Raw genomic sequence first — 24,866 nt, forward strand, 5'->3', positions numbered from 1 at the left:
GTATGAGCAAAAAGCTCAAACTAGAGAAAGCACTGCCCACTACCTCCCGCACCCTTCACCCCAGTTCCATTTTCCCCATGGAGCAGCGTGCTGGTAGACCAGGTGGCCCTGCACAGACTTGCAGACATGGGGTCATCTCACTAGTGAGGAAACCTCAAACAGAAGCCTCTGGCAATTTTATGGACTCTGGGCCAGAGGAGAGGGAAAAGGGGAAGGGTTGGGAGTAGAAAACTACTGGGTACTGAGTTGAGGTGGGGAAAGGTGTCTTCAGGGTTTCGCCTTTCTCTCCCTGATAGAGTCCTTGGCAGAAGAAGACCTCAGGAATGAAGCCACCTGGGCTAGGAATGCAAATATGGGTCTGCTTCTGGGGACCCCAACAGGAGGCAGGTGATAATAACATCAGCCGTTCTCTAGGACTGGTTATACCCGTGGCATCTCCGGAAGCTTAACATGAATCCATCAGGTTCCCAGTCACCCTGCAAGGAGGGGTTCCCAGCCTCATTTGACATGTGAGAACACTGAGGCTTAGTGAGGCCTTGCCAGGGGCCCAAAGCAAGGAAGTTGGAATCAAGACTGGCCCTTTCCACCATACCTGTCTCTTCAAAGCAGGGACAATTGGGTCTGAGCTGCCTCTACTTCCCCCACGCGGAGCCGCTTAGTGCTTGTAAATAGGAAATAGGTATGTACGGCCAGCCAATAAATGTTGAATCCCCACTAGGGCTAAATAAATCCTTTTACATGGATTACCTAACCTCATCATTGTAACAGGCCTAGGAAGTGGCCAGTATCACTATCATCCTATTTCATAGATGAGGAACCCAAGGGGGAAAGGGACCGGCCCAAGGCCACATGGCTGGTACGAGACACAGCCCGAGCCCTCCTCTAGTCCATCATAGGGATGGATGCTGGTGTCAGACAAATGAGCAAAAGGAAGGAGGAGGGAGGTGGGGAAATCATGGTTCCCCCTGCCGTCAGCGGGTGACCACTTCATTCCATCTTGGCACATATCTCTGTTACACACGGTAGATGGCTCTATCCCCTGGGAATTATCTGCTAGCCAGCAACCCCATCCATCTGCTCATTGACACAATAAAAAACCAAAAATCAAACGAGCCTTCTGAGTCCCACTCCCTGGGGACCCAGCTACATAACTTGGAAACAACTCTTCAGTAAGTCTGATCAAAGGCTGGTTGTGAGATAATTAGAAATCATGGCCTCTTCCACTAGGCTTGGGACTCACAAACGACAGTTGGCTGAGTTTTATATTTGGGTCGGACCAAAGACTTAGATGGATCCACATCCCCCTAATTTACACCCATTTCAATGAGGAGAGCAGCAGGAGGCTGAGTGTTTGCTTTGGGAGACTCACCGGCTCTGGAGTCTGCCCCTGGCAAGAAGTGAGGGAGGGGGCCCGTACTGAAGTGAGCTCGTGAACTGAGAAGGACAAGCTCCTTAGAGAGAGGGCACCAGTGCCAGGTCCAGGGCTGACTGGGGAGCAGAATTCTCTCATTGAGGTCCAGATGACAGTGGCTGATGATAAAGGGGACGATGGTCAAGGTGGACTATTGGAGACCACAGATGGAGCTGGCCAAGGACGGTGGGAGGTAGGGAGGTTTGGCTAGAGTACCAGGTGATTCCTTCATTGAACCATTCAATAAATATTTATTGAGGACTTATTATGTGCCAGCACTCTGCTAGGCACAGGCATCAGGTGGTGAATAAAAAAGATGGCGCCCAGCCTTAAAGATCGTACAGGCCAGTGGGGAGAATGGTCTGTTTTGGTGGAGAAAGTAAAGTTCAGAATCAGGGACGGTGTGGGTTCACCTCCCAGAGAGGAGGAGTGTGGGGATAGGGGTGATGCAGACCTTGCCCCCAGAGCTGACAACAGAAGTCTTCATCCTCCCAGAATCTCCAGGAATATCCTGTACATCTGGAAATGCAACTTGCTGATCCAGCTGTGGCTTCCAAGCCCTGTCTTTCTCCTGGCCCTCAAACTCTCATGTACTGGACGTTGGCACCCAAGAACAGGAAGTCCTAGGAGAAACAAGATAGGACAGGATGGTAAAAGCATCCTCTACTCCAAAAAGATGCATCTCTGATTTAAAGGGAGGCTCATGTCTGGAGAAACACAAACTCTGCCAGAAACCAGGCCAGTGCGTAAATTGCGAGTGTGCTTCTGTCCCCGAAGTCTCCATAAAGCACAGCTTTTGCCAGCTACCTTCTCTAAGGTGGTGATTTATCTGTCCTTTCCCAAGCTGCTTCTTCCTGGCAGGCCTCATAAATGTCCTTTGTGTCACCTAAATTCTCTTCGCGAAAAATACAAAATTGTGAGCAGCTGGGGTTTCCGCTCCTACCTCCTTGTAAGTTTCCATTACCCAAATGGGCGGCAATTCTGAACTCAAGGCAAAGTCCTATGATTTCCCACAGTGACCCACCCCATGCTTTTGGGGGTCAAGCAAATGGATGGCATTGATATCAAAATTCTAATAACTATATAGCATACAATAAATCTTCTAATGACTTTCCATGAGCCAAATGAGCTAGAAGCTTTCATACTTGGCCTCTCACCTTCATAAGAGCCCAGTGAGGATTGGGCTACACCCCATTTTACAGAGGAGAAAACTGAGGCCAGCTGTGTGAATTGTCACTCAGGCTTTGCTTTGAATAATGATCTGTCTGACTCATTATAAACACTCAACAGTAGTTGAATGTTGAGTATCCCTGGGTCCGAAAGGCCTTTGGATATTTGTTTCCCAAATATAACAGTTGATCAGTGTTTCAATGTTCCTGACCACTCTGCTGTTATTTGCTATATGTCGATGATGGACTAGTCACAACGCAGCATCTCCTTTAAGGTTCCCAAACCCACCAAAGCAGTCATCCCACCTTACGGATGCTATTCTAGAAGGATAACCGGAACTGTAGGGCATGGATGGACCATAAAATGCTCGGTCAGAATAGCGGAGATGCAGAATCAGACATATTCCTTGGTATTAAAACAGTTAAGTAAACTGTGGCCCATCTGATGGATGGGACAGTGCTTAATTTGGGGGTAGGGGTGGAACTAGATTGCAACAAAAAGAAAAAAGAAAATAAACAGGGATGTGCACAGACAATACACCTATCCAAAACAAATGACTTTGTTCAAATACTTAGAGAAAACAAAAAAGACTGAAGGAAGTACACCAAAATTCAAATTGTGGGTGTGGTGGGGCAATGGGTCTAACATATATATATATATAAAATGAAGCACTTCCACTTAAGAATTTAGAAGAACATTTAAAAACTTACAAATGGCTTTCAGAGTCTGAAATGTCTACGATTGGTCACCCATGTGCAGGTCACCCATGATGAGGGTTGGAAGGCAGTGTGGCACAGACTGTGTTAACTACCTCCTACTCCAATAGAGGTCCCACTTCTGAAGGACATGTGGATGGCTTCCTGGCATCCAGACATGCCAGGAGCATCCCACTCCTGCCCAGGCTTTCGCAGCTGCAGGACTGGGCTGGTTCCCACCCACTGAGTTATGGCTTCCTAACTGGAAAGGTTTTAGGTTGGTGCAAAAGTAATTGCAGTTTAAAAGGTTAAAAATAATTACAAAAACTGCAGTTACTTTTGCACCCACCTAATAACAAATCCCTCTCCCCAATTCCTCAGAGCCCCCTGAACCCACTGACCTTGTGGATCTGGAGAACAGGGTCGTAGAGCTGAATATTCTTTAGCAGAGGGAGGGGGAAGCCTTTTGTCAACTTATCTGGAGGTTGAAGCACAACAGTGAGAGAGCTTTGTTAATAAATAGCAATTATAGACAAAGTTAAAAAGAAGTCATCTCTGCAAACTCTACACAGAGTATATTCTCATTTAATCATCACCAAAGACTGAGGCAGATATGATTATTATTGTCATTTTGCAGATAAGGAAATTGAGGCAGAGAGTGGCCATGTAACTCGTCCTGGATCACGCAGCTAGAAAGTGGCAGAACTGGGATTTGAACCCAGGCAGGCTGCCACAGGAGCCTTAGCTCTCCACCATGAGGCTATGTGAAAGGAGTGGCAGGTATAGGGGAGAATACACTCATGATAAGAAGCTCGTGGGCATCTGCTCTCTGCCCTCCGTCCCGTCTTGCTTTCTATTGCAGCCAAATGAAGTAAAGCCCCATGAAAACAGGGTTTAGGTCTCTATGCTTTATTTTTTTGACAAGTGAGTTGGCAATTGACTTGGAAATGTGAATTCAGAGGTGGGCTGCCTTGTGCCCTCTGTATTAACTTGGTCCTTAGTCTTTCACTTGCCACTTCCTTCTCTTTGGAGGAAGCTTCCTGTGCTCCAAAATGCTGCCCCTGTCCCCAACCCTCATTAAGTCCTGGAGGGAGATGAGGTTGGCTTCAACACTTCCATCTCACCACAGGCCACTGAAGCTCAGAGAGAAGTGACTTGCCCAAGGTCTCACGACTGGTAGGCAAGGCCTATTTCCCAATTCCAAGTCCACCTCTCTTTCCCTCAAAAAGCAGTGTCCACTCTTGACTTGGAAAACCTGGCAGTGATTCTTACCATTGACCTCCGGGTAGAGGGTGTTGAGAATGTAGTAATTCAGCAACGCCTCCAACAGCTCCACCTGGTGGAGAACAGGAGAGGTGACCACATGTGCTGTCTCACCCACCAATAAACGGCCACACAGCCACCCTGGGGGTGGGGTGATTCTGTATGTGCTGACATGGCAAAAGGCTTGAAAAAAGCAAATTTCAGATAGATACCTACATCACGCTACTATTTTCTAAGATGAAACTACTTTGAGATCCACACTTATATGTAGGCGAACGATTGAAAAATTTTGGCAGACTACATGCCCAACTGTCTTTTCTCTAGAAAGAACATCAAAGTTTGGCTTAGCCTTATTTTTAATTTAATTTAAAAATTTTTTACAGTGATAATGTTTTCCTGAATTACTTGGGTAATACAAAAAATTTTCAGTCAAAACTAAAAGTACAAAACACAATTTTTAACACTCTCTGTGTGACAAGTATAGGTTTAGAGCATTACATATATATCTGATTCAACCTTCACAATAACCCCTTGATGTTGATATTAGTGGTCCCCATTTCACAGATAAAAAAACTGAGGCCCACAGAATGAAAGAGACTTGCTAGAAACTGGGCAGCAGGGTCAGAATTTGAATCCAGATTTATCTCCTTCTATAGACAAATGCCTTTTTACATTCCATGTTTTGTTTTGTTTTTGGCGAATCTTTACATATGCATGTTTTACTTTACAGAACATTTTTACATGCCCCACACACATACAATATTAGTGTGTCATTATTCACTTTATCTTTCATTCTCTGAAAGGAGTCATCCTTGGGGGTCCCTATGGGCAGTGTATCTCCCCACACCTTATATGCTTATTTCATCTTCATAAGTACTTTAGGAAAAATCTGGGAAGAGGAAAGCAGGGTGAGGGTAGTCAGAGGAGGCCAGCATTTGTGGGATGGTAAAAAGGAAGACAACTGCTACAAGTTAACGTCTTTCCACCTCTTCTTCAGCCTGTGAGGAGCAGCTGCCGTCGCCCACCTTCCCTGTTTTCAAAAATCTGCCCTGGTTGCTTCAGCCCACATCAATCTTCCCATTCTGTTTCCTTTTTTAGTAAGAGGCCATCTGTTTCACCACTTTTTCCTCTTTGTGGAAATCATCTCTTGGTTTTGTCTGCCCAGAAATCAATTCCTCTTGTTTTAATAACAGAGTCCCTATTTTCCTCTGAGGAACGGTCCTTTCTGATCTCAGTCCATATTGATGGGGGTTGCAAATTCTGGCTCCAGGAAACCCATCCTTGGCCGATAGGCCTTGTTGAATCTCTGGCTACAGTGATTGGCTAAAGAATGGGCACATGACTAAGGTTGATCCAATGAGAGCTAACAGGAATTTTTTTTTTTTTGTAATGTTGTAGGTTAAAAAAAAAAAGAAGCTTCAGGATATTTGTTTTTATTTTTTTTCACCAATGGGAATAATCTGCCTGAGAATGAAGACAACACAGATAGATGAAAGCAGATAGGGAGATGGAGAGAGATTTTTGATGCACTAATTTGAGCACCTGGATCCAGCTATGCCTGAAACCTTAGCCTTAGTTTTCTTTGTTTTTTAATTATGTGACCCTATATATTCCTCTGGTCTGCCTAAGACATTTTCAGTTGGCTTTCTATTCCTTGCAGTTAAAAGAGTTCTGTCCAATAGAAGATTTACTTATATAGGATCTTACATTGGGATGTAACTTTTGCTTGGTCCTATGTTTTATGGCCTTGAGGGCTTGTACACTTTTCTAGGGCAGAGAGCAGCTCTCTGCTTTTTTATTTTCTCCTACAGCCATAGTATTTCTTTGTAAACAATCTCAATTATTTAATACCCAAATCATTTCATAAACAAAAATAATAACTTACATTGAATACTCCAAATTTAGATTCTTTCAGCTCCAATCGTACCCTATAATGAATCAGAGAAAATTCATGATGTGGACAGTATTCCCATGGGAGACCTAAGCCACGTGGGGGTCCCCCGAAAAGAGGAGGCCCTGGCTTGAGATATCATAAGGCCAAGGGTGGGGTAGAGGTGGGAGGGATAAAAATGGCTGAATAACCAAAACTAATGATATAATCTTATTGGGAAGACTCGAAGAAGGGAGGTGGGTAGTGTAAAGAGCTCAATCTTTATCTGTCACCTCAGGAAGTCAGTATAGCTGATGTCTAAAATTCACACGTTAAGAAAAAGCGGTGTTAGTAAATTCTGTGGAAATTTGGAAGTAATGGATATTAAGTGGAAAGGAAGTTTGTGGAAATGGGGCCTGTGAGGCAAAAGAATTGGACCAACTTGGGTAAAATTTAAGTTTCCCTCCCCAATGGTGGGCCCCTAACGTGACAGGAGGATCTCGTCACATCCGCACCTCTAGTTACAGATAATCAGCTACAGTGCCAGACAGAGCAGGCTCAGTTGAGTGACCCCATGTGGGTAGAAGGCTGACTTACTCTTCTGGCTTCAGGAATCCAGTGATTTTGCTGGTGTTGGTGTTGAAGGTCAACATGGCAGATACATTAGTGGCCTGGAAATACCAGTAGAAATAAACAGGTCTGAATGAGGGAGGTTGTCATGTACAAGAAGGGTAACTGAGGACTGTCTTCTCTAAACAAATAGCTCTCAGTGAGTTAAAGCAGGGTCTCGCCCACTAGACTATAGACTCCCAGAAGCTCACTGTAGGTGCTTGATAAATGTTTGAATGTGAATTTGAACATGTTTACTTGAAATGGTTGATTACAACAGCAATTACACTTTGAACAGACTACCAAGAGAAGACGTAGAGTGCCTATCCCCCGAGATCTCTATAGGGATCATTTCTAGGTATCTCAGGGCCAAGATTCAGCCACAGTAGTGATAATAATAGATTATGTTTAATTTAAAATATATTGATAACAACACTTTTCATAACAATAACAATATCAAATTGCATCTAGGAGCAATTACCCTTCCGGAAATTTGTCTTCTTGAGTTTTAAACCTTAAACAAGAGAGCAAAATTCTCCATCCAGTGAGCAGGAGCCCCCAAAGACTCAGAATCTCCTCTCTGTTAGACAGGGTCCATTGGGAAAAGAGAAGCCACTCTCAATATTTAACTCAGAGGGAATTTAATACAGGAAATTGCTGAGAAGCCAAAAAAAAAAAAAATTGGAGAGGCAACTCAGAGATCAGCAGAGGCAGGAAGATGCTTCCCTCCCAGGACCAGAAGAAGAGAGGGAGGAGTTGAGATTATGGGAGCCACCATGGAGGAGACACACTTACTGCCCAAGTCTCTGTTCAAGACAAAGAGAGAAGAACATATACTCTGGCTTCTTCCTTCCTCCCACCCGCCATTCTCCTGACAAGGCCTTCCATTGGCCGCCCTCGCTGGAAGTCAGAGTGCAAGGGAGCTTGGGAAATGCAGTCTTTGGGGGTCAGAAATAGATACAGAGCAGAACAGGTTAAAACCCCCCTATACCTTCCTCCCCCTAGTAGTCCAGACTCAGTGAGAGATACATACATTCAACATATAAACCAGAAAACAGCTACATAAGTATCTTTATAATAAATGCAATAAAGAAAAATAATAGGGTGCTACAAGAGAAAAACGACAAGGGGTCTAAGGTAGATCAGGGGTATGGGCAATCAAGAAAGGCCTCTTTGAGGAAGTGATATGTAAGTTGAGATCTTAAGGAATTAGCCAGGTGGTGAGTTAGGGGGAAAGCACACAGGAAAAGACAACAGAATTGGCAAAGGCTTTGAACCTTACCACACGAAGCCGGAAGACAGGCTCCTTGATGGAGCTTGGCAGGAGCACAAAGGCCTCAATCTCCATCTGGGGGGCCAAGGACAGATTCCCAGGGCTGAAGTTCAGGAATGGGGCAGAGACCACTGCTCCCTGGAGCTCCAAGTTCATGTTGGGGTACTGTCTGGCTAACTGGGGACAGAATGAGGAGATTATGTCAAGACCAGGATATATGCAGGTTTGCTGGGAGAGCCTGGAGGGAGTCAGATAAAGCTGAGAATGCTTTTTGGTTGATTAGATGTCCACGAAATGCTCTGTGCTTTTTTCTCTTAATGGTATAACTGGATATCTTTCCATGTCAGACATACAGAGTCTGTATCATCTATTTCATGACTGCATTGTATTCCATTGTGCATAAGTACTGTCATTGATCTAATCCTACTGGGCCTCAAGTTGTCTCCAAGGTTTTGTCATTATAATGCCCACTCTCTGTGTGCCCTTGACTATTATTTGGGGTGTGTGTGGGGGGGATACATTCCTGGAAGTGGAATTGCTGTGTCAAAGGGCACGGATATTTTTAAAGCTTTTTGATAGGAATTGCCAAATTATCCTCCAGAGAGATCAGAGCAATTTTTTCACTCCCCACCTTCCCTGGGCAATGAATGGGTGAGAACTATTGTTTCTTCACACCCTCATCATAGGCAGCTAATTGCATATACAGGGACCAGATGCCAATGTTTTTGAAATATGACACAACTATATCCCCCCATTACGAAAGTGCACGCAATTTTTTGTTTAACTAGAGGTAGGTACAGAATTTAATTTTGGGCAAGACTGTTCCTTTTCGGGGGGCGGGGGAAGTTGGTGAAAGAAAAACAGTCCCGTAAGCCTTTTGGTTATGCAAATATAAAATCTACATCCTATTGTAAAAAAAAAATTTTTAGAAAGTTGAGGAGGCAAACTGCTTTATTTAGAAGGTAGGCTGAGTTGCTTCTCTGCCAGGTTGATGATGATGTGAGCAGGAAGTGGGGAGGGAGTTTCCTCCTCTTCCTGGGACAAAAGAGATGTGGGAGCCAGGATGGGGTCAAGGCCCTCCAAAGCCAGCCCAACAACGTGGGGGAAGGTTGGGTTGTTGTGGGCGCTAGAGAGAAAACGTGCCTGTAGGGGGCGCCTTAGGGAAGAACGTTGCCAAGGCATTGGAGAACTTGAAGTTTAAACATTTCCCACTGTTATAATTTCTCCCAGCCATCATCAAGCCTTCTGAAAGGCAGGCTGAACACTACAGCCTATCTGATCTGTGTTTTGGGGGCACGCAGAAGGTGGGGGAGAGGACAGGTCGATTTCTGTGGGATTAAATGAGATGCTGCACATGACAGACCTGCAAAGTTATTCACTGCAACACTGATGCAGCAAAAGACTGGAAGCAACCTTCAATGTCCTTCCGTGGGAAACTGGTTAAACAAGTACTGGTCAATGCATACAATGGCGGACCGCACATCCACGGAAAGAAAGAGTGAGGAAGATCTTTATCTACCTGTATGGATTGGTCTCCCAGTACAGAAAGGGAAAAATGTAAGGTACAAAATGGTGTGGCTAATATCCCTCCCTCTGTGGAGGAAAATGGAGGCAAGACAAACAAATTTGTTTGTATATACATAGAATGTTACCAGAAGGATGTACACACTCTGATAATATTGGTAGACTCTGGATGGGAGGGAACTGGGTGGTTAGGCGACAGGAATCGACAGCAGACTTTCCTTTCTGTAGCTTTTTATGTTATTTGAACGTCGAACCACAAGAATTTATGATCCGTCAAAAAATGATTTTTTAGTTTATTAAAAGAACAGTGCCTGGTCCCTACTATGCCCTCTCTAATTGACGTTATTAATTAGGGCACATTTTGTGGGACATGTTGGCGTTGGGATTCTCAGGTATCACCAATAAGAGACTGGGCAACCTATGATCCCACATGACACAGGGCTTAGGCCTGTGTTCTTTGGGCTTTGAAGGGAAGTAAGCATGAAAAGCTGCAGCATCCCGGCCTTCACTGCGGGCCCTCGCTGCCAGACTGTTGGTCAGGCTGAGAGTAGTGCACAGGTTTTTAAGGGAAACCCCTGAGGGCTCAGCCTGCACCTACCGAGCGCCGAGGGAAGGCTTACCCGGGGAACGAAGGCGCGGAAGGACTTGGTGGTCAGTCGGATGGTAGAGGTGGGTGGAACCTGCAGCAAACAGACACAGTGAAGCTTTAGGGGGCTCCTGCTGGAGGTGAAGGTCTAAAGAGGTGGAGGTGGGATGTTCAGGATTATAACTTCTCAGCCATCCGGGGTTACCATGGCAGCGACGAGATGCCTGTCCTGCTTATACCATGAATACATGAGTCCCCGGGTCCTGTCTGTTCTCCTTGGGACACAGGTGACACGTGGGACCAACTCAGAGGGTCCATCAGGGTGAGATTTGCAGTCACAAAGACCTAGGTTTGGCTTCTGGCTTTGTCACTGTGTAGTCTCGGGACAGTCCCTTTACCTGTCTGAGTCTCAACTTCCTCGCCTATAAAATGGGGATAATAATAGTTGCCACCTATCAGGTCATTGTGAGGGCTAAATGAGATAGTGGGTACAAAGCATTTAAGCACAAGGCCTAGCATATATAGTGAATGCTCACTAAAACATATTGTATGATCCCATCCACTAAAAGAAAGGATTACACCATGGGTGTGATGGGTGAATCAAACATGATGATAGAAGGAAAAGGCCTGTACATGTGTGAGAAATAATTCCAAGGACAGTAAGTCATTCTGCCCATCCACCAGATGGTCCCCAATTTATTACCAGGGGATGCTGGATCATCCAAATTGGACCATGCTGTGTTTCCCCCACCATCCTGATATACTTCATGAGGTCTCAGCTTTTACAAAGAGCTACAGGAAGTAACCATCTGAAACCCAGAAATGTTAAAGAGACGAGAAATAGTAAAGATGTGATCCACTATAAAATTTAGTATACAAAGCCACATTGGAGAGAGTGGTTTTAGAGGGAAACACTAGGAAGACTTTGTCTCTCCTTTTTACCATGAATCACTAAATTATGTATATTTTCTGTTTTGGCTATAAAAAAGCTCCCAGACAAATTTGTAATTTGAAGAGAAAAAAATCAATTTATGGGCCCAATATCTTCATAATTGTCCTTTACCTTTAACTTGGTCTTTTATTTCCTATTCTATGTAACTATATGCATTTATCAGTGTATCTATTATCCTGCCTCATTCACCAAAAAAAACAACAACAAAAAAACACAAAAAAAACACACCACACACACAAAAACCCTCCTAAAACCATCAGGATGAGAGAAAATATGAATTAGAATAACATATCTAGATTTGGGGGTGGGGAATAAAACACAGACAAGCAAGCTAAAAAGTCTTCCACAATTGTAATAAGGGAGAAAAAAAAATTTAACTTGGAGTTTCCTGGCAGCCAAAGTGAAAATGGAAATTGTGCTAACTTATATTTTTCCTAGTCTTGATCTTTTTTTCTTTGCCATAATTTACTATTTCGCTGATGTAAATGGGATGGAAAGGAAATAAGGAAGGGAAGCCAGGTTACATAGTCATCTGTGAGCATTATTTTGTCACCATCTCACCATGTCATCTGTGATGGAGAAGTTCAGGTACCCTGCCTCGTGATATACTAGGCTGGCTGTGTTGAAGACATAATCAGAGATGGCAAAGTAGACCATTCGGTTGTGTTCCTCAGGAAGGCTCATGACAGGAGCGAGGAAAGCAACTGGGGAGCGGTGATCATGGTTAAAAAATTCAGCCTGGAGAGAGAAAATAACATGCATTTGAACTTTCAAAGTCTCTCCCAGGGCTGGACATCTGAGCTAGGTAGTTGTCTACATAGTCTGATGAGGGGGCACTGGCTAGAGACACTGCCTGAAACGCCACCATTAAAGACGTTTTCCTTTGGGTTGCATGTCCAGAATCCCTTCATAAAAGACTCCCCAGCTTTGGTAATATTAACCCACAAGACCTACCAGCCAGACTCTCCACACTACCTAGGGCCCGCTGTGACTGGTTTCACCTGCATGGTGGACAAGGTGAAGGAGGGGCTGGGAAGTTTCAAGGCCTAAGAGTAGTAGGACCCTTGGGAGAGGATCCTGGCTCTGAGAACACACCCCACCACTCCATATTGCCCTGCCCTGGACACAGCCGGAAGCACAGAGGAGATGAGCACAGATCTGAAGCCAGGGGGACAGGGAAACCCAAGGAAGGGCTGAACCTGAGGAAATGCCACACTGGGGCTGGACCCACCCAAGCCCCTGCTCCAGAAGCCTCACCTTCAACATCACGTCCAGCATCTGGGCTGTTGCCTGAGGGGCCTCCATTAAACTGTAATCAATGCCGGCAAAACTGTCAATCTCTGTTGTGACTGTGAACCAGGGGAGAGGCAGAATTAGGAGCCAGGCGATAGAGAAGAGGTAAGGGCTCTGACTGACCTAAACTTCTGTGACTTTCTTTAGAGCCCCCTGCCCCTCTGCCTCAAGACCTTCCACCCAGCCCAGCCCTGGGGCAAAGAAGAGCTTCACCAAGGAAGAGACAACCTGGGTTCTCTTTTCCCACTGGTGGGTTAGCCATGGGGTGGGTATGCTCAGCCTGGGGCCTGAGCGGGTTCCAGGGAGACACACACACACACACACACACACACACACACACACACACACACACACATCCTGAGGGCTGGAGGCTCCCAGGTTTGGCAGCTGGTCCACACCTGGAGCTTCATGCCAAGGAAGCCACACAATGGGGAGAAATCTGCAACCAATGTTATGGCTCCCCAATTTACAACTGAGGCCTTGATCTTCGGGAAACCAACCTCCTATCAACTCGAACCAAATAACCAGGAAGATCAGGCATGTCCAGAGGTTTCAGACACTTCCCCACAAAGTCCTGGAGGAACAGGAGATTTATGTCCCATGCACTGGGTCATCTGTGTCCCCCTGGGCTTCCAGTGAAGGGGGATGTCAACAAGTGAGTGGGGGGACCTGGGGTCCATGGCATCAGAGAACACCTCAGACAATTTTTCAGGGACTATCCCTGCAAGCGTTACGTGTGCACCCTAGATCCAGGGCCCCCTCTTGTAGAGGATTGTTCTACGGGTACACTTACATGTGAGGGCAAAGAGGTTGTGCACGGTGCCCCCTACGCCATGTCGGCAATAGCAAATAATAAACCTACATGTCCAGCAGCTGGGGACTTGTTAAATAAATGATAACATATCCACAGGGAATGCTATACTGCTATTAAAATGAGGTCTGTTGCTGCCCGTTTGAAAAACTGTTTGGTTTTTCATTTGTTAGAAACTCATAGACACAGACAATAGTTTAGTGGTTACCAGAGGGTAAGGGGGGTGGGGGGTGGGAGATGAGGGTAAGGGGGATCAAATATATGGTGATGGAAGGAGAACTGACTCTGGGTGGTGAACACACAATGGGATTTATAGATGATGTAATACAGAATTGTACACCTGATATCTATGTAATTTTACTAACAATTATCACCCCAATAAATTTTAAAAAATAAATAAATAAATAAATAAATAAATAAATAAATAAATAAATAAAAAACTGTTTGGCAGGATCTGATAATGCTAAACCTATAAACCTATGTATACCACATGAGCCTGCAATTTCACTCCTAGGTATAACCCAAAGACAGGCATACATGTTGTACTAAAATATTCATTGCAGCACTACCCATAATGGTCTAAAACTGAAACAACCCAAATGGCCTTCAAAAGTAGAATGGAAATAGAGGGACATCAACACAGTGGAATACGACACAGCAAGGAGAATGAATGAATTCACTATATGCAACAATATAGATCGAAGTTATATTTTAAAGTTAAACAAAAAAAGCCTTTTGCTTTTGATAAAAGACTCTAAATACAGCAAAGTTCCACTCATGTACAAAGCACAAAATTAACCTCTGCTGGTAGAAGTTGGGATGGTAGTTACCCTTGAGTGGTAGGTAGTGACAGAAGGACACATGAGGGGACTCTGAAATGCCAGTCATAGTCTGTATATCGATCTGGTAGCTGGTATCTGTGTGTTCAGTTTGTGAAACTTCTTTAAGCTGTTCACTTATGATTTAAACACTTTTCTCTATGTACTAATTTCCACAAAAATGTTTTAAAACGTCAGATCGATTTTTATGTGCTGATATAGAAAGATCTCCACCATATACAAGTTACAAAAGAACAATATCTGTACTATGTATAGATGAATATATATTCATAATTATGTATATACACATATATTCATGAACACAGGAATACATATATTAATGTATATTCATATGCTTATGTATATGTATATTTGTATATGCAAAGAAAATATCTGGGAAAATACACTCAATACAGAGGTTACTTCTTGGAAGAAAATTTGGAGAGAAAAAGGGACTTTTAATTTTTACTTTCTATACCTTTGTCCCATTTAAGGTTTTATACGGTACATACCTATATGCTTATAAAAATTAATAGAAATAAACTGTTCTGAGGTTGGTGAGGCACCCTACCTGGCAGAGTTTGAAGATAAGGCTGTAGGTCAGAGGTCACTGATTCCTGGACCATTTCGCAAATCTGAAAAAAATGGGAAGCGAAAGCTTGAGTGAGTTCCCTGGCTTTGGTCTGGCACGTGCTGATTGCTTCAGCCACATTATGGCACATTCTTGCTCACTGATCCGTTGATTCTAGAGATGTGTGAGTACTTATCATGTACCAGGTAAGAAACAGAAATAATCAAAACTATGTAGGACCCTAATAGAGCCTAATTTTTCCTTCCAAAGTCGATCCCAGGGCTGGACATCTGAGTGACATAGTCACCTACACAGCCTGATGAGGGGACATCGGCTGGAGGCCCCATCTGAAAGCCTGAAAGCCCCATCATTAAAGACGTTTTCCTTCGGGAGATCCTGGCCTCCCAGAATTTATAGTTGAATAGCAGAACTAGACAGTAAGTAGAAATAGCCACACAAATTAAGTGTATAATTAATGTAGATACTTCTTAAATGCCATCACTTCACAGGTTGGCCGGATTGACCAACGTTTGCTGTTTCCCCTGAAACATTACTACATGGCAACAGGGTGCTCAAGAAGAAGGCTGGCTTGTTTTGCAAAGCTCAGCTAGACCCCGGGGACCTCAGAACAAGGAAAGGAATGGAATACAGCTAGCCATACCCAATCTGTGGGATCTGCCTGCTATTCCTAACTTAACCACCAGGGGCACTCAAAGCCAGACCAGACGTAGGGGTCAGTGGGGGTGGGGTTTCTCTCCCTCTCCCCCCTCCCTCTCCCCCTCCCCCTCCCCTTCCTCCTCCCTTTCCCTCTTCTTCCTCTTCTTCCTCTTCTTCCTCTTCTTCCTCTTCTTCCTCTTCTTCCTCTTCTTCCTCTTCTTCCTCTTCTTCCTCTTCTTCCTCTTCTTCCTCTTCTTCCTCTTCTTCCTCTTCCTCTCTCTCTCTCTCTCTCTCTCTCTCTCTGTTTTGTTTTTTTCCCTTTCCCCCCTTTATCATTTTCTCCCTTCCCAAGCAGTCACTGCTACAGATGCAGCTTCACTTTCACTTGTATGATACCTAGGAAATGGGATTTTGGGAAGTGAGTGTTTGGGAAAACTGAGGGTTAACATAAAACCTCTTTGTTTAAGCCAGAGATTCCAACATTTGGAGATTTCACATCATTTTTTTAAATGGGAAAAACTGACATTCTATAGCTGCCTTCCCATCCAGGATAGGTGATCATGAACTTGCCCAGGTAGGAACCAGGGTTTCTACCTGGTTCATGCACTTCTCAAGTTTCCTACTTGGTCTCTGCAGGCACCGAAGTGATGATTTCCTTTTTGGCCTTTGTGGAATGCAGGGCAGTGGAGGTCAGTGAGCAAGGCTAAGTAGAGGGAGGGGCAGGAGTCTCTGTTTTGTCCCTGATGTTTTACCCTTGGTCAAGCATCTTACCATTCTTAGCTTCGCTGGACAGACTCAGGGTCCAGAGACCTACTTTTTGCTCCCAGCTTTGCCACACACAAAACTCTGTGACCTTTGGCAAATGATTTATCTATACTTTCTGGGTCTTGGGCCCAAGTCTGTTTGGGCCAACCCCCAGGGCTATCCAGAGCCATAGGTCAGTAAGGACTTGAGCCCAGCCTTTGAGTGGCTCAGAGGATGCCAGAAGTTCTGACGTTCTTACCTTGCTCTCCAACATTTTTCGGAATCTTGACTCGATCTGGCTGTGAAAGAGATTCAGCAGCCATCTGGAGAGAAAAGCACAGTAGATGGTAAGCTGTGTGCCGCTGAACGCAGTGATGGCAGGACAGCAGGGAGAGCCAAGCCCTGGCTTCCAGCTAGGCTGGTCCCCAAGGGAGCCCTCCCCACCACATCCTGATACCCTGCTATGTCCCAGAGCCCCAGCTCCCAGCATACTCACTGAATTCAGGGCATCTGGCATCCTAGTCCCCTGCTGCACCCCAAGCAAACTCAGTAGCTTTGGGGGAGGGGCTTGAGAATCAACATTTTTCTAATGAAGGAAACTTGACTCAAAGAGACTTGCCTAAAGGCTTGCATATTTTTCACAAACTCTCCTTTGGCCAAAAGCCCTTGTGTTCCTCTAACAGCCAAATTTCTTTCGCCTGATGATGGTTCCCTGAAGTTCTTTTTTTGGTGGAAATGGCACACCCACCCTTCTGGCTTGAATCTGCATCTGTTAGTCTCAGCAATGGCCCCTAAAGAATGATCTCCAAGTGCCCTTCCCTTCTGTATGGACCCTTATGTTTATCAGAGGCCAGGTCTCTGGCTGGCTGGGCCTCAGGCTGCAACCAGGGGTCAAGCTGGTTACTGTCCCAGTGGTGACCTACCCCAGATCTCCTGAAAAGTCCACGTCTACGTCATGGATATGGCTGCTGCAGCTAGAGGCCGTGGCAGTGGGCCTCCCTGAAGGCTCGCTGCCCAAGAGGAGGTTGACCGAAATGGTGATGCCCTTAACCTGCACGTCAAAGGAGCCCTGTAGTTTCCTGGAGGAGATGAGAGAAGCAATGCCCGATTCTTAGACTAGCGCCGGCCACCATTTGGGGGGGAAATGTGAAGCCCAAATCTCACCCCCAAATAAGTGGAGTTGGAGCAAACATTTAATTACAAAAAATTATTACAATATTTATTACAAAGCAAAGATTTATTACAAATAAGACATTAAAAGACCTAGAAGAAAACTTGGGTTCACTTATTTATAGTCAGGGATGGGAAAAGGTCTTTCTAGGCAGGGCCCAAATCTCAGAAGACATAAAGGAAACAGTTGATACATTTGCCAGCACAGAAAATTAATACTTCAGTGGACAAAATAAATGCCATATACAAAGTAAAAAAAAAAAAAAAATTCATGAGTGAGCCAAAGAGCTGATTTCTGTAACATACGAGTTAATATATAAACTAATTTCCTTAGCATGTGAGCTAATTTCCTTACTATACAAAGAATAAGCCTACGCTAATGAATAAGGAAAGGACAAAGAAACCCAAAAGAAAAAAAAAAGAGATCAAAGATAGGAACAGAAACTTTGATTGCAATAGGCATATGACGAATTATTTAAAATGAAAATCACAATGATGCTAGTTGTCACCCATCAGATTCACAAAACTTTTGACATTTTAACCCCCAGTGCTTGTGATGGCATGGGCAAAAAGAAGTAATTTAAAATTTTCTAGGAACCACATTTAAAAAGGCAAAGAGAAAGAGGTGAAATGAATTTTAATAGTATATATTATCACTGCAACCTGTAGTCAACGTACAAATTATTAATGACATTTCTTATGTTCTTTTATGTGATAAATCTTCAAATCCGGGGTTGCACCCTTACAGCAGATCTTAATTTGTATCAGCCAATTTTCAAGTACTCAGTGAAAACATGGCTTGGAGCTATGTACTATATTGGACAGTGAAGGCCTAAAGTGGAAATACGGCCAGGTCACCCCAAAGAGACTGTCACCTCTCCTATAATGGGCTGAATTGGTCCCCCACCAAATCCATATATTTAAAGCCTAAACCCCAGTACCTCAGAATGTGACAATATTTGAGACAGCTTTTAAAGAGGTGATTAAGTTTAAATGAACCCACTAGGGTGGGCCCTACTCTAATCTGACTGGCGTCCTTATGAGAAGAGGAATTAGGACACAGAGACACACCCAGGGTGCATGCACACAGAGGGATGACCATGTGAGGACACAGCAAGAGGGTGGCCATCTGCAAGCCACGGAGAGAGGACTCAGAGGAAACCAGACATGCTGACACCTTAATCTTGGACCCATGCCTCCAGAAGTGTGAGAAAAATCAGTTTTTGTTGTTTAAACCACAAGTCTGTGATATTTTGTTATGGCAGCCCTTGCAGACACATCCACCTTCCATCCGAGGACCTTGGAGGGCAGAGAACAATTCAAAGTGCTGGAGAGTTAGTGTCTGGGGAGCTGCCTTGACCCATAGCAAATAGGAAGATGGGGCTGCACATCTGTATTTGGGTAACCCAAACGTGTGCTCCATCCACATTGTCTCCAGAGGTTCTCAGGAGTGTATGCCTTCTCTTCCTGCCTCACTTGCCCACACCCCTATGGATGTTTCTCTTTAGATCACTTCCCAGATAAAGTACTTGCACTTGAATTCTTGCCTTGGGGTCTGCTGCTGGGGGAAGCAAATCAAGAAGACACACTGTTACCTCATTTAGCTCACCCACAAACCTCATCAGAGCGGCAAGAAGACTGGAAGAGACTGGTCCAAGAGCCAGGACTTGGGCCCGGGCGACCTCTGGGCTTTGGCTCCCTCCATCCACCATGGCTAGGACCTCATTGGCCCTAAGAATGGGCCAAGGCCCTGAGAGCGTGGGAGCTGAGCCAACTTACAGGAATGACTTGCGCACCTTCCACTTGCCCTCGACCCAGATGAAGGAGTCGGAGATGGACAAACTCAGGCCCTGGCCAGGAAGGAGTGTCAAAGCAGAGCCCAGCAGCTCACAGCTACGGATGTTCAGGCTGGGGAGAGAGACACAGAGGGTGGCGGCATCAGACCTGGCCTCCACTGGGCTCTTGCTCTCACCTTTGTACCTTCTCCCTGTGGGCACTGGACCAGCAGGGCTGCTTTAGGCAGGCATCTGGCTACCCCCACTTACAGAGCGCCTACTGTGTGCCCTGCACTGATCCAACGCCCTCTCACACACTTTACATTTATTGTGCTACTTAGGACTCTCAGAGCAGGTCAGCACTCTTCTTGTTCCCTTTTCACCCAGGAAGAAATAGAACCTCATGGAAAGGGTGCTTTTGCCCAGAATCACGCACTCAAGGATCAGAGTCCATGAATTTCATGATCCTGGGTGGGATCTGGAGTAAGGCACATGAACACCCCTTCTGTGTTTGCAGCTCCTTCCCCCAGCCATCCCCTTCCTTGACACAATCAGGTTCAGAGAAGGCCAACGGCAGCTTGAGAAAAGACACAAAAAAAGCTCAGGGTAGAAAACCAAGATGATACACTATTGTGGGGCCATCAGTTCCATTTTATTTGCTTGGCTCATAGTAGGTGCTCAATAAATGTTTGCTGATGGACTGAATAAAGGAAGGAAGGAAGGAAGGAAGGAAGGAAGGAAGGAAGGAAGGAAGGAAGGAAGGAAGGAAGAAAGGAAGGAAAGTGAGCATGGAGGGTGGTGATGAGCGGTGGGCTGAATTGCCCTCCCTCCATTGTCCGTCCCTCAAAAAGTGCTTCATGCCTTTTTAAAACATCAGTTGCTAGTATCTAATGATCCTTTGAAGATTCAGTTCAAATGTCACCCCCTCTGGGAAGCCTTCCTTGTGTAGAAACCTCAGCTGTAACAGTTGGGCTGCTCTATTTAAAGCTGAAGTTCTATCTTCTCTTCCAGACTACATCCTGTGGTCAGATCAGAGCCTGGATTATAATTCAAAAGAGGTAATACTGTCATCCCCATTTTACAGATAAGGAAACTGAGGCTCAGGTCACACAGCTAGGCGGTCTTTGTTAATATGTGCTGCATAAATGAATGGAGGAGCCCAATTCCCTCCCAGAACTTCTCTCTGAACTCTGTGAGGAACAATCTCACAGTCTGCCCCAGAGGGGTCCTGATCCAATCCCAGGGTTCTCCCTCCCTCGCCAGGCCTCCGCCCCTGCCCAGCCACCTCAGGACCCCAGCAGAAGGGAGCCTCACCTGTGGAACTCATAGCGCCCACGGCCAACATGACTGATCTTGAAGTCCCCGCTGAAGTCAGGCAGTGTGATTCTGTGCAGCTCACTCTGCAAGGCCACCAGCCCCTCCCTGGCCGCTGTGGGCAGGAAAAAGCTGGGAGTCAACCTGGTCTGCCTGCCTACCTCCCCTCGAATCCCTTTGGTGGCTCCCACCTGCTCTGGGGAGAAAGGCCGACTTCCTTGTTAGCATTCATTACAGTTAGGGATTATTGAGCCCTTCTGTGTACCAGGGGGCGTGAGAAACACTCAGGACATCACTTCATTGCATGTGGTGGTATTCTGTGCATGCCATTTTATGAATGAGGACGCAGATGCCTGTGTCAGCTACTCCATGAGGGGAGGAGGGCTGTGTGCTTGGGTGGGCAGTCCACTTTCCTGCCCATCATGGCATCTAGCCTGCACAGAAGAAACTGTAAGGATTTCGGGGCTAGAATCCTTTGCTTTGGTAATCTTTCTAGATGGGTGACCTTGAGCAAGTCCTCAACCTTTACTTTATCTGTAAAAATGCAATAATACTTTCCTCATTGCGGTGCATGAAGATGAAAGGAAATCATTGCAGAGCACAAAGGAGGCTGTGAGGATCAAAAGCACTCCTGGCTTGGAGCCTGACACACAGCAGGCCCTCAGGAAATGCCAGGAACAGCAAGTCAGGGTTTATATTATTAAAAATATGTAAAGGACCAAATGGCCAACTCTTAGAGGATCAGTTAAATAAACATGGTTCATTCACACGTGGAAAGGAACAAAAGGCAAATTTTGCTTCATTTAGTGTTTCAATGTAAACAGCATTTACTAGGAACTTCTGTTTGTTCTGAGATGTGAGGGAGCCAGAATTCTGCCCTCAAGGAGGACATGTGTACACCGAAGCAGCCTCCCCTTCCATGTCTTTCTAACTTGCACTCCTCCCTCTAACAAATGCATGTGCCATTCTCTCTGCCCAAATGCTACCCTCTTGTATCTGGCTAACTCCCATTTATCTTTTCTACCTCACCTCCTCCAGGAAGACTTCCCTGATTTCCCTGTCTCTGCCCCAGCCAATCTGGGCTCCCAACAACCTTACCCAAGGGAATGTTATTACCCCATTTAACAGATAAGGCAATCGAGCCTCCACGAATATGAGGAGCAGCCCTCAATCAATTACTGTGGGGAGAGGTGTATAAATACCCTGGGGGGATTAATTTTGAGGTATTATTTCAGCATCTTTAGAAAATAGTCTTATTTTCACCCATTCTTTAAAATGGAGATATAACACATAAAGTACTTAAAGGGCACTAATTTTTAGGTGTCACTAGGTAATTAAAAATTTTTTATATACCCGCATAACCACCACCCAGACCTAGGTGTAGCGCCTTCCGGGCACCCTGCAGACTCCCTCATGCCCCTCCCCGGTCTCCACTGGTCTCTGGAGGTAACTACTACCATTCTGACTTTCAATTTTAAGGCATATATTTTCTAACTTTACCAAGAATTTTCCCAATGGAATTGTTCTAGTCACTGGGTGGTAACTGGTTTATAACACTCCCCACCCCCAGCTGCCTTCCCTTTCCCATCTCATGTCCTCTTTCCCCTATGGTGTGTTCTGGAGTTATCTCCCAAATCAACTACTTGCACCCAAATCCTTGTCTCTGTTGGTTGGTGGGAGCCCAGCTAAGACAAGTAAGTGCCCAAGTGGCACAGTGATTGGGTGACAAGGCCAGAGTCTGAGCTGGGGAAGCCTGGCTGGGAAGGTGTCATGCGGGGACTCTGGTCCCGCTCCCCACATAAGAATGCAGGATATGGTGAGGCCAAAAAGGAACACCAACGGAGCCATGGATAAGGGGTTCATACCACTATAGTCTCACTGGCAGCTGGGTTGGAGACACAGGAAGCAGTAGCCAGCCACATGATCCGCAATCTGCCGTTTGCTTCTCTGCCAACCAACCTCACGTCCTAACTGCAATCCGTGCTTGCTAGCTCAGCCACGGCAGTTATATCAGTGGCTAATGGCTAACCGGTAGCAGCTGATGGCCAACTAGTCACAGCGGATAGCCATCTACTACCCGAGCCAGCACCTTTCCACATGAGGCCGAGAGCCTGGAAACTGCTCTCTGGGACTCTGTCCCCACAGAAGGCCACACTGCCCTGTCAGTGCCCCAGCCATACCCAGAGCAGCCTGGTGCCAAGCAGGTCAGCCAGGCCAGCCAATGGCCACAGCTTCTTACCATACTCCAGGCCCTTGTTTGTGATCCTGGCGACCAGGCCGGGGTTAGTTCCCAGGGCTCCTGGGAAGGACACGAGCAGTAGTCCCAGCAGCAGAAGGGACAGGGCTCTGGTGGAGGCCCCCATCCTGGATTTCCAGTGGTGGGGGCCAGGCTCAGCCTGCCTCCCTTAAGTAGCCGAGAACTGAGGGCTGGGGCATGTTCCTGGGATCAGGACGGGAAGGGGAGGAACAGGGACTGGAACTGGCTTGCGACACTGTGAGTCACCGGTCAGACTTAGAAGCCCATTGTTGCTGCTCCGGGGTCAGAGGGCAGGTTGGCCTGGCCCCAGGTAACAATATCCCTCCACCTTTCCCACAGAAAAACCCCATGTGCATTTCTAGGAAGGCCTGGTTTTACAGACTAGGAAACCGAGGCTCAGAGAGGGCACGTCACTTACTTAAGATCACACACCTGGAAAGTGGCAGAGCTGGGAGTCAAAGCCAGGTCTGGCGCCATTCAAATCCTCTCTTTTGTGTACTTGACTGTTTATTTAAAAAAGAACCAGCTCCACCCCCACCCCCACCTCCACCCCGCCTTGGTAAAACAGGCTTTCTCAAACCTTGCTGATAGTAAAATTTTCGGGAAGGCAACTTGGCAAATCATTAAACACCTGCACGCCTGGTCACCTAGCAATTCTACCTCTGAAACTTGACCCTAAGTACATAATTAAGTCAGTGTACAAATGCTGCACTGTGTGAAATAGGTAAGGGAGGAGGGGGACCCAGCCTAAAATGTTCCGGCAAAAGGGCATTGGCTAAATAAACTACGACACAGCCATGTAAAATGAGACTGCAGAAATCAATGTATTTCTTGATAAGGAAAGATGGTGATGAGGGGTCGGTTTCTAATGGCATCACATTCTATTTCTTTGTTCTATTCCCATGTATGCCAATCTGGAAAATTTTTAGCAAGGAGTTGGGAAGTCTCGTCTCAGGTTGGATGGGCAGGACTATGGGTGTTTTTAAATCTTTTTGCTTGTTGGTCTTTTACATTTGTCTTTTTTTGGGGGTGTGTGGGTGTGGTCATGGGGATAGATTGAATTTGCAGTGAGTAAATAAAACATTTCATTTTGGAAAACTAAATTTATAGTAGGGAGTTTGCTAAATTCATGGGGATCCTCCAGGACTCCCTGTGTTTCTGGGCTATGTTCTTCCCGCTCCTTTACTGATCACCTGTATGTTTCCCCCTGACGTCCCACAGTCCTCTGCACTTTCTCCATCGTAGCATTAACCCCTCTTCGCTGTTTTGTAACTATGGTCCTTTAAGTTCTTTGCTACTCTTCCTATCAAAAGGCAGATTGTCGTGACCTCCCCTTGACCGTGGGAATAACAGGGATTCTTCCCAGTGGGCCATAAAAGGCACTGGAATCGGGGTTAAGATGAGAACTTCCCCTGCTGAGCGCAGGGAAGCCCATAGCCGGGGCCTCTCTGCTCTTTTGTACTCTGGTGTTCCCATCATGGGGTTGAGGCTTGTGGGGTTCTGTCTATCACCCCACCAGCCTGGGGGTTCCTTAGGGCAGGGTTGAGCGGACTCAGCCACCCTGAAGGCATCTTCTCCCTGGACTCAGCTAGCTGGGGCGATGTCTGCTTTCTGGACTCAGCCTGCCAAGGTGAGGATGGGTCCTAGGCTGTCAGTTGGGAAGGCAGGGTTCCTACCTGGCTTAGCCCTGCCAGGCAATTTGACCCTCAACAAGCCTTGTTGCCTCCTTGTGCCTCAGTTTCCCTCTGAAAATAAGGAGGACAGTGCAGGTGACTCCCATGGGCCCGTCCAGGTTACAGAGTGGAAGAGGACAGTCTGGAGAATGGGGATATTGAGAGGATACAGATGTCATCTTCTGGCAGCAGTTTGAGGATGTCCCAGGCTGGGGGCCATTTGCGGGGTTGGGAACTCCCACAGCCGTGACCTTTTGACCTTAGACCTGTCTGGGCCATCATGCCATGTGGCCCCAGGCCAGGCCTCCACCCCCACAGGTGCCCACTCCTGCTCAAGATTGCTAGAGGTGACCCAGGACCCAGAAGAGGCCCCTGGCAGCAGCATGACACCCGTGCTGCTCAGAACCTCCAAGGCCTTTCTTCTACCAGG

At 46.0% G+C, this 24,866-nt stretch overlaps 1 protein-coding gene across 1 annotated transcript; it reads right to left on the reverse strand.

Annotated features, from left to right (window-relative positions):
- Positions 1 to 1,642: 1,642 nt before the first annotated feature.
- LOC109457385 (lipopolysaccharide-binding protein-like) lies at positions 1,643 to 22,948 on the reverse strand. The gene is made up of 15 exons (XM_019750245.3): positions 22,746 to 22,948; positions 20,507 to 20,621; positions 19,197 to 19,325; positions 17,171 to 17,326; positions 16,507 to 16,570; positions 14,847 to 14,910; positions 12,611 to 12,702; positions 11,915 to 12,091; positions 10,436 to 10,495; positions 8,301 to 8,468; positions 7,007 to 7,080; positions 6,425 to 6,467; positions 4,549 to 4,612; positions 3,678 to 3,754; positions 1,643 to 2,034 (listed from the first exon to the last, which is right to left on the reverse strand). The coding sequence occupies exons 1-15, from the start codon at positions 22,867 to 22,869 to the stop codon at positions 1,990 to 1,992; spliced, it is 1,452 nt and encodes a 483-aa protein (XP_019605804.3). The 5' UTR covers positions 22,870 to 22,948; the 3' UTR covers positions 1,643 to 1,989.
- Positions 22,949 to 24,866: the final 1,918 nt, after the last annotated feature.

This window comes from Rhinolophus sinicus, chromosome 13 (genome assembly GCF_057876585.1).
Source record: "Rhinolophus sinicus isolate RSI-liver-muscle chromosome 13, RSI-T2T, whole genome shotgun sequence".
Taxonomy (NCBI): Eukaryota; Metazoa; Chordata; class Mammalia; order Chiroptera; family Rhinolophidae; genus Rhinolophus; species Rhinolophus sinicus.

What these genes read in the sequence shown, in the direction of transcription:
- LOC109457385 (XM_019750245.3), bottom strand. Translation starts at nt 22,869, where the DNA reads ATGGGGGCCTCCACCAGAGCCCTGTCCCTTCTGCTGCTGGGACTACTG. An exon ending in TCCGCGCCTTCGTTCCCCGG is followed by an intron (nt 8,469 to 10,435) that starts GTAAGCCTTCCC and finishes TTCTGTCCCCAG; the next exon opens with TTAGCCAGACAGTACCCCAA. An exon ending in CTGTCTTCCGGCTTCGTGTG is followed by an intron (nt 7,081 to 8,300) that starts GTAAGGTTCAAA and finishes TGGTATTTCCAG; the next exon opens with GCCACTAATGTATCTGCCAT.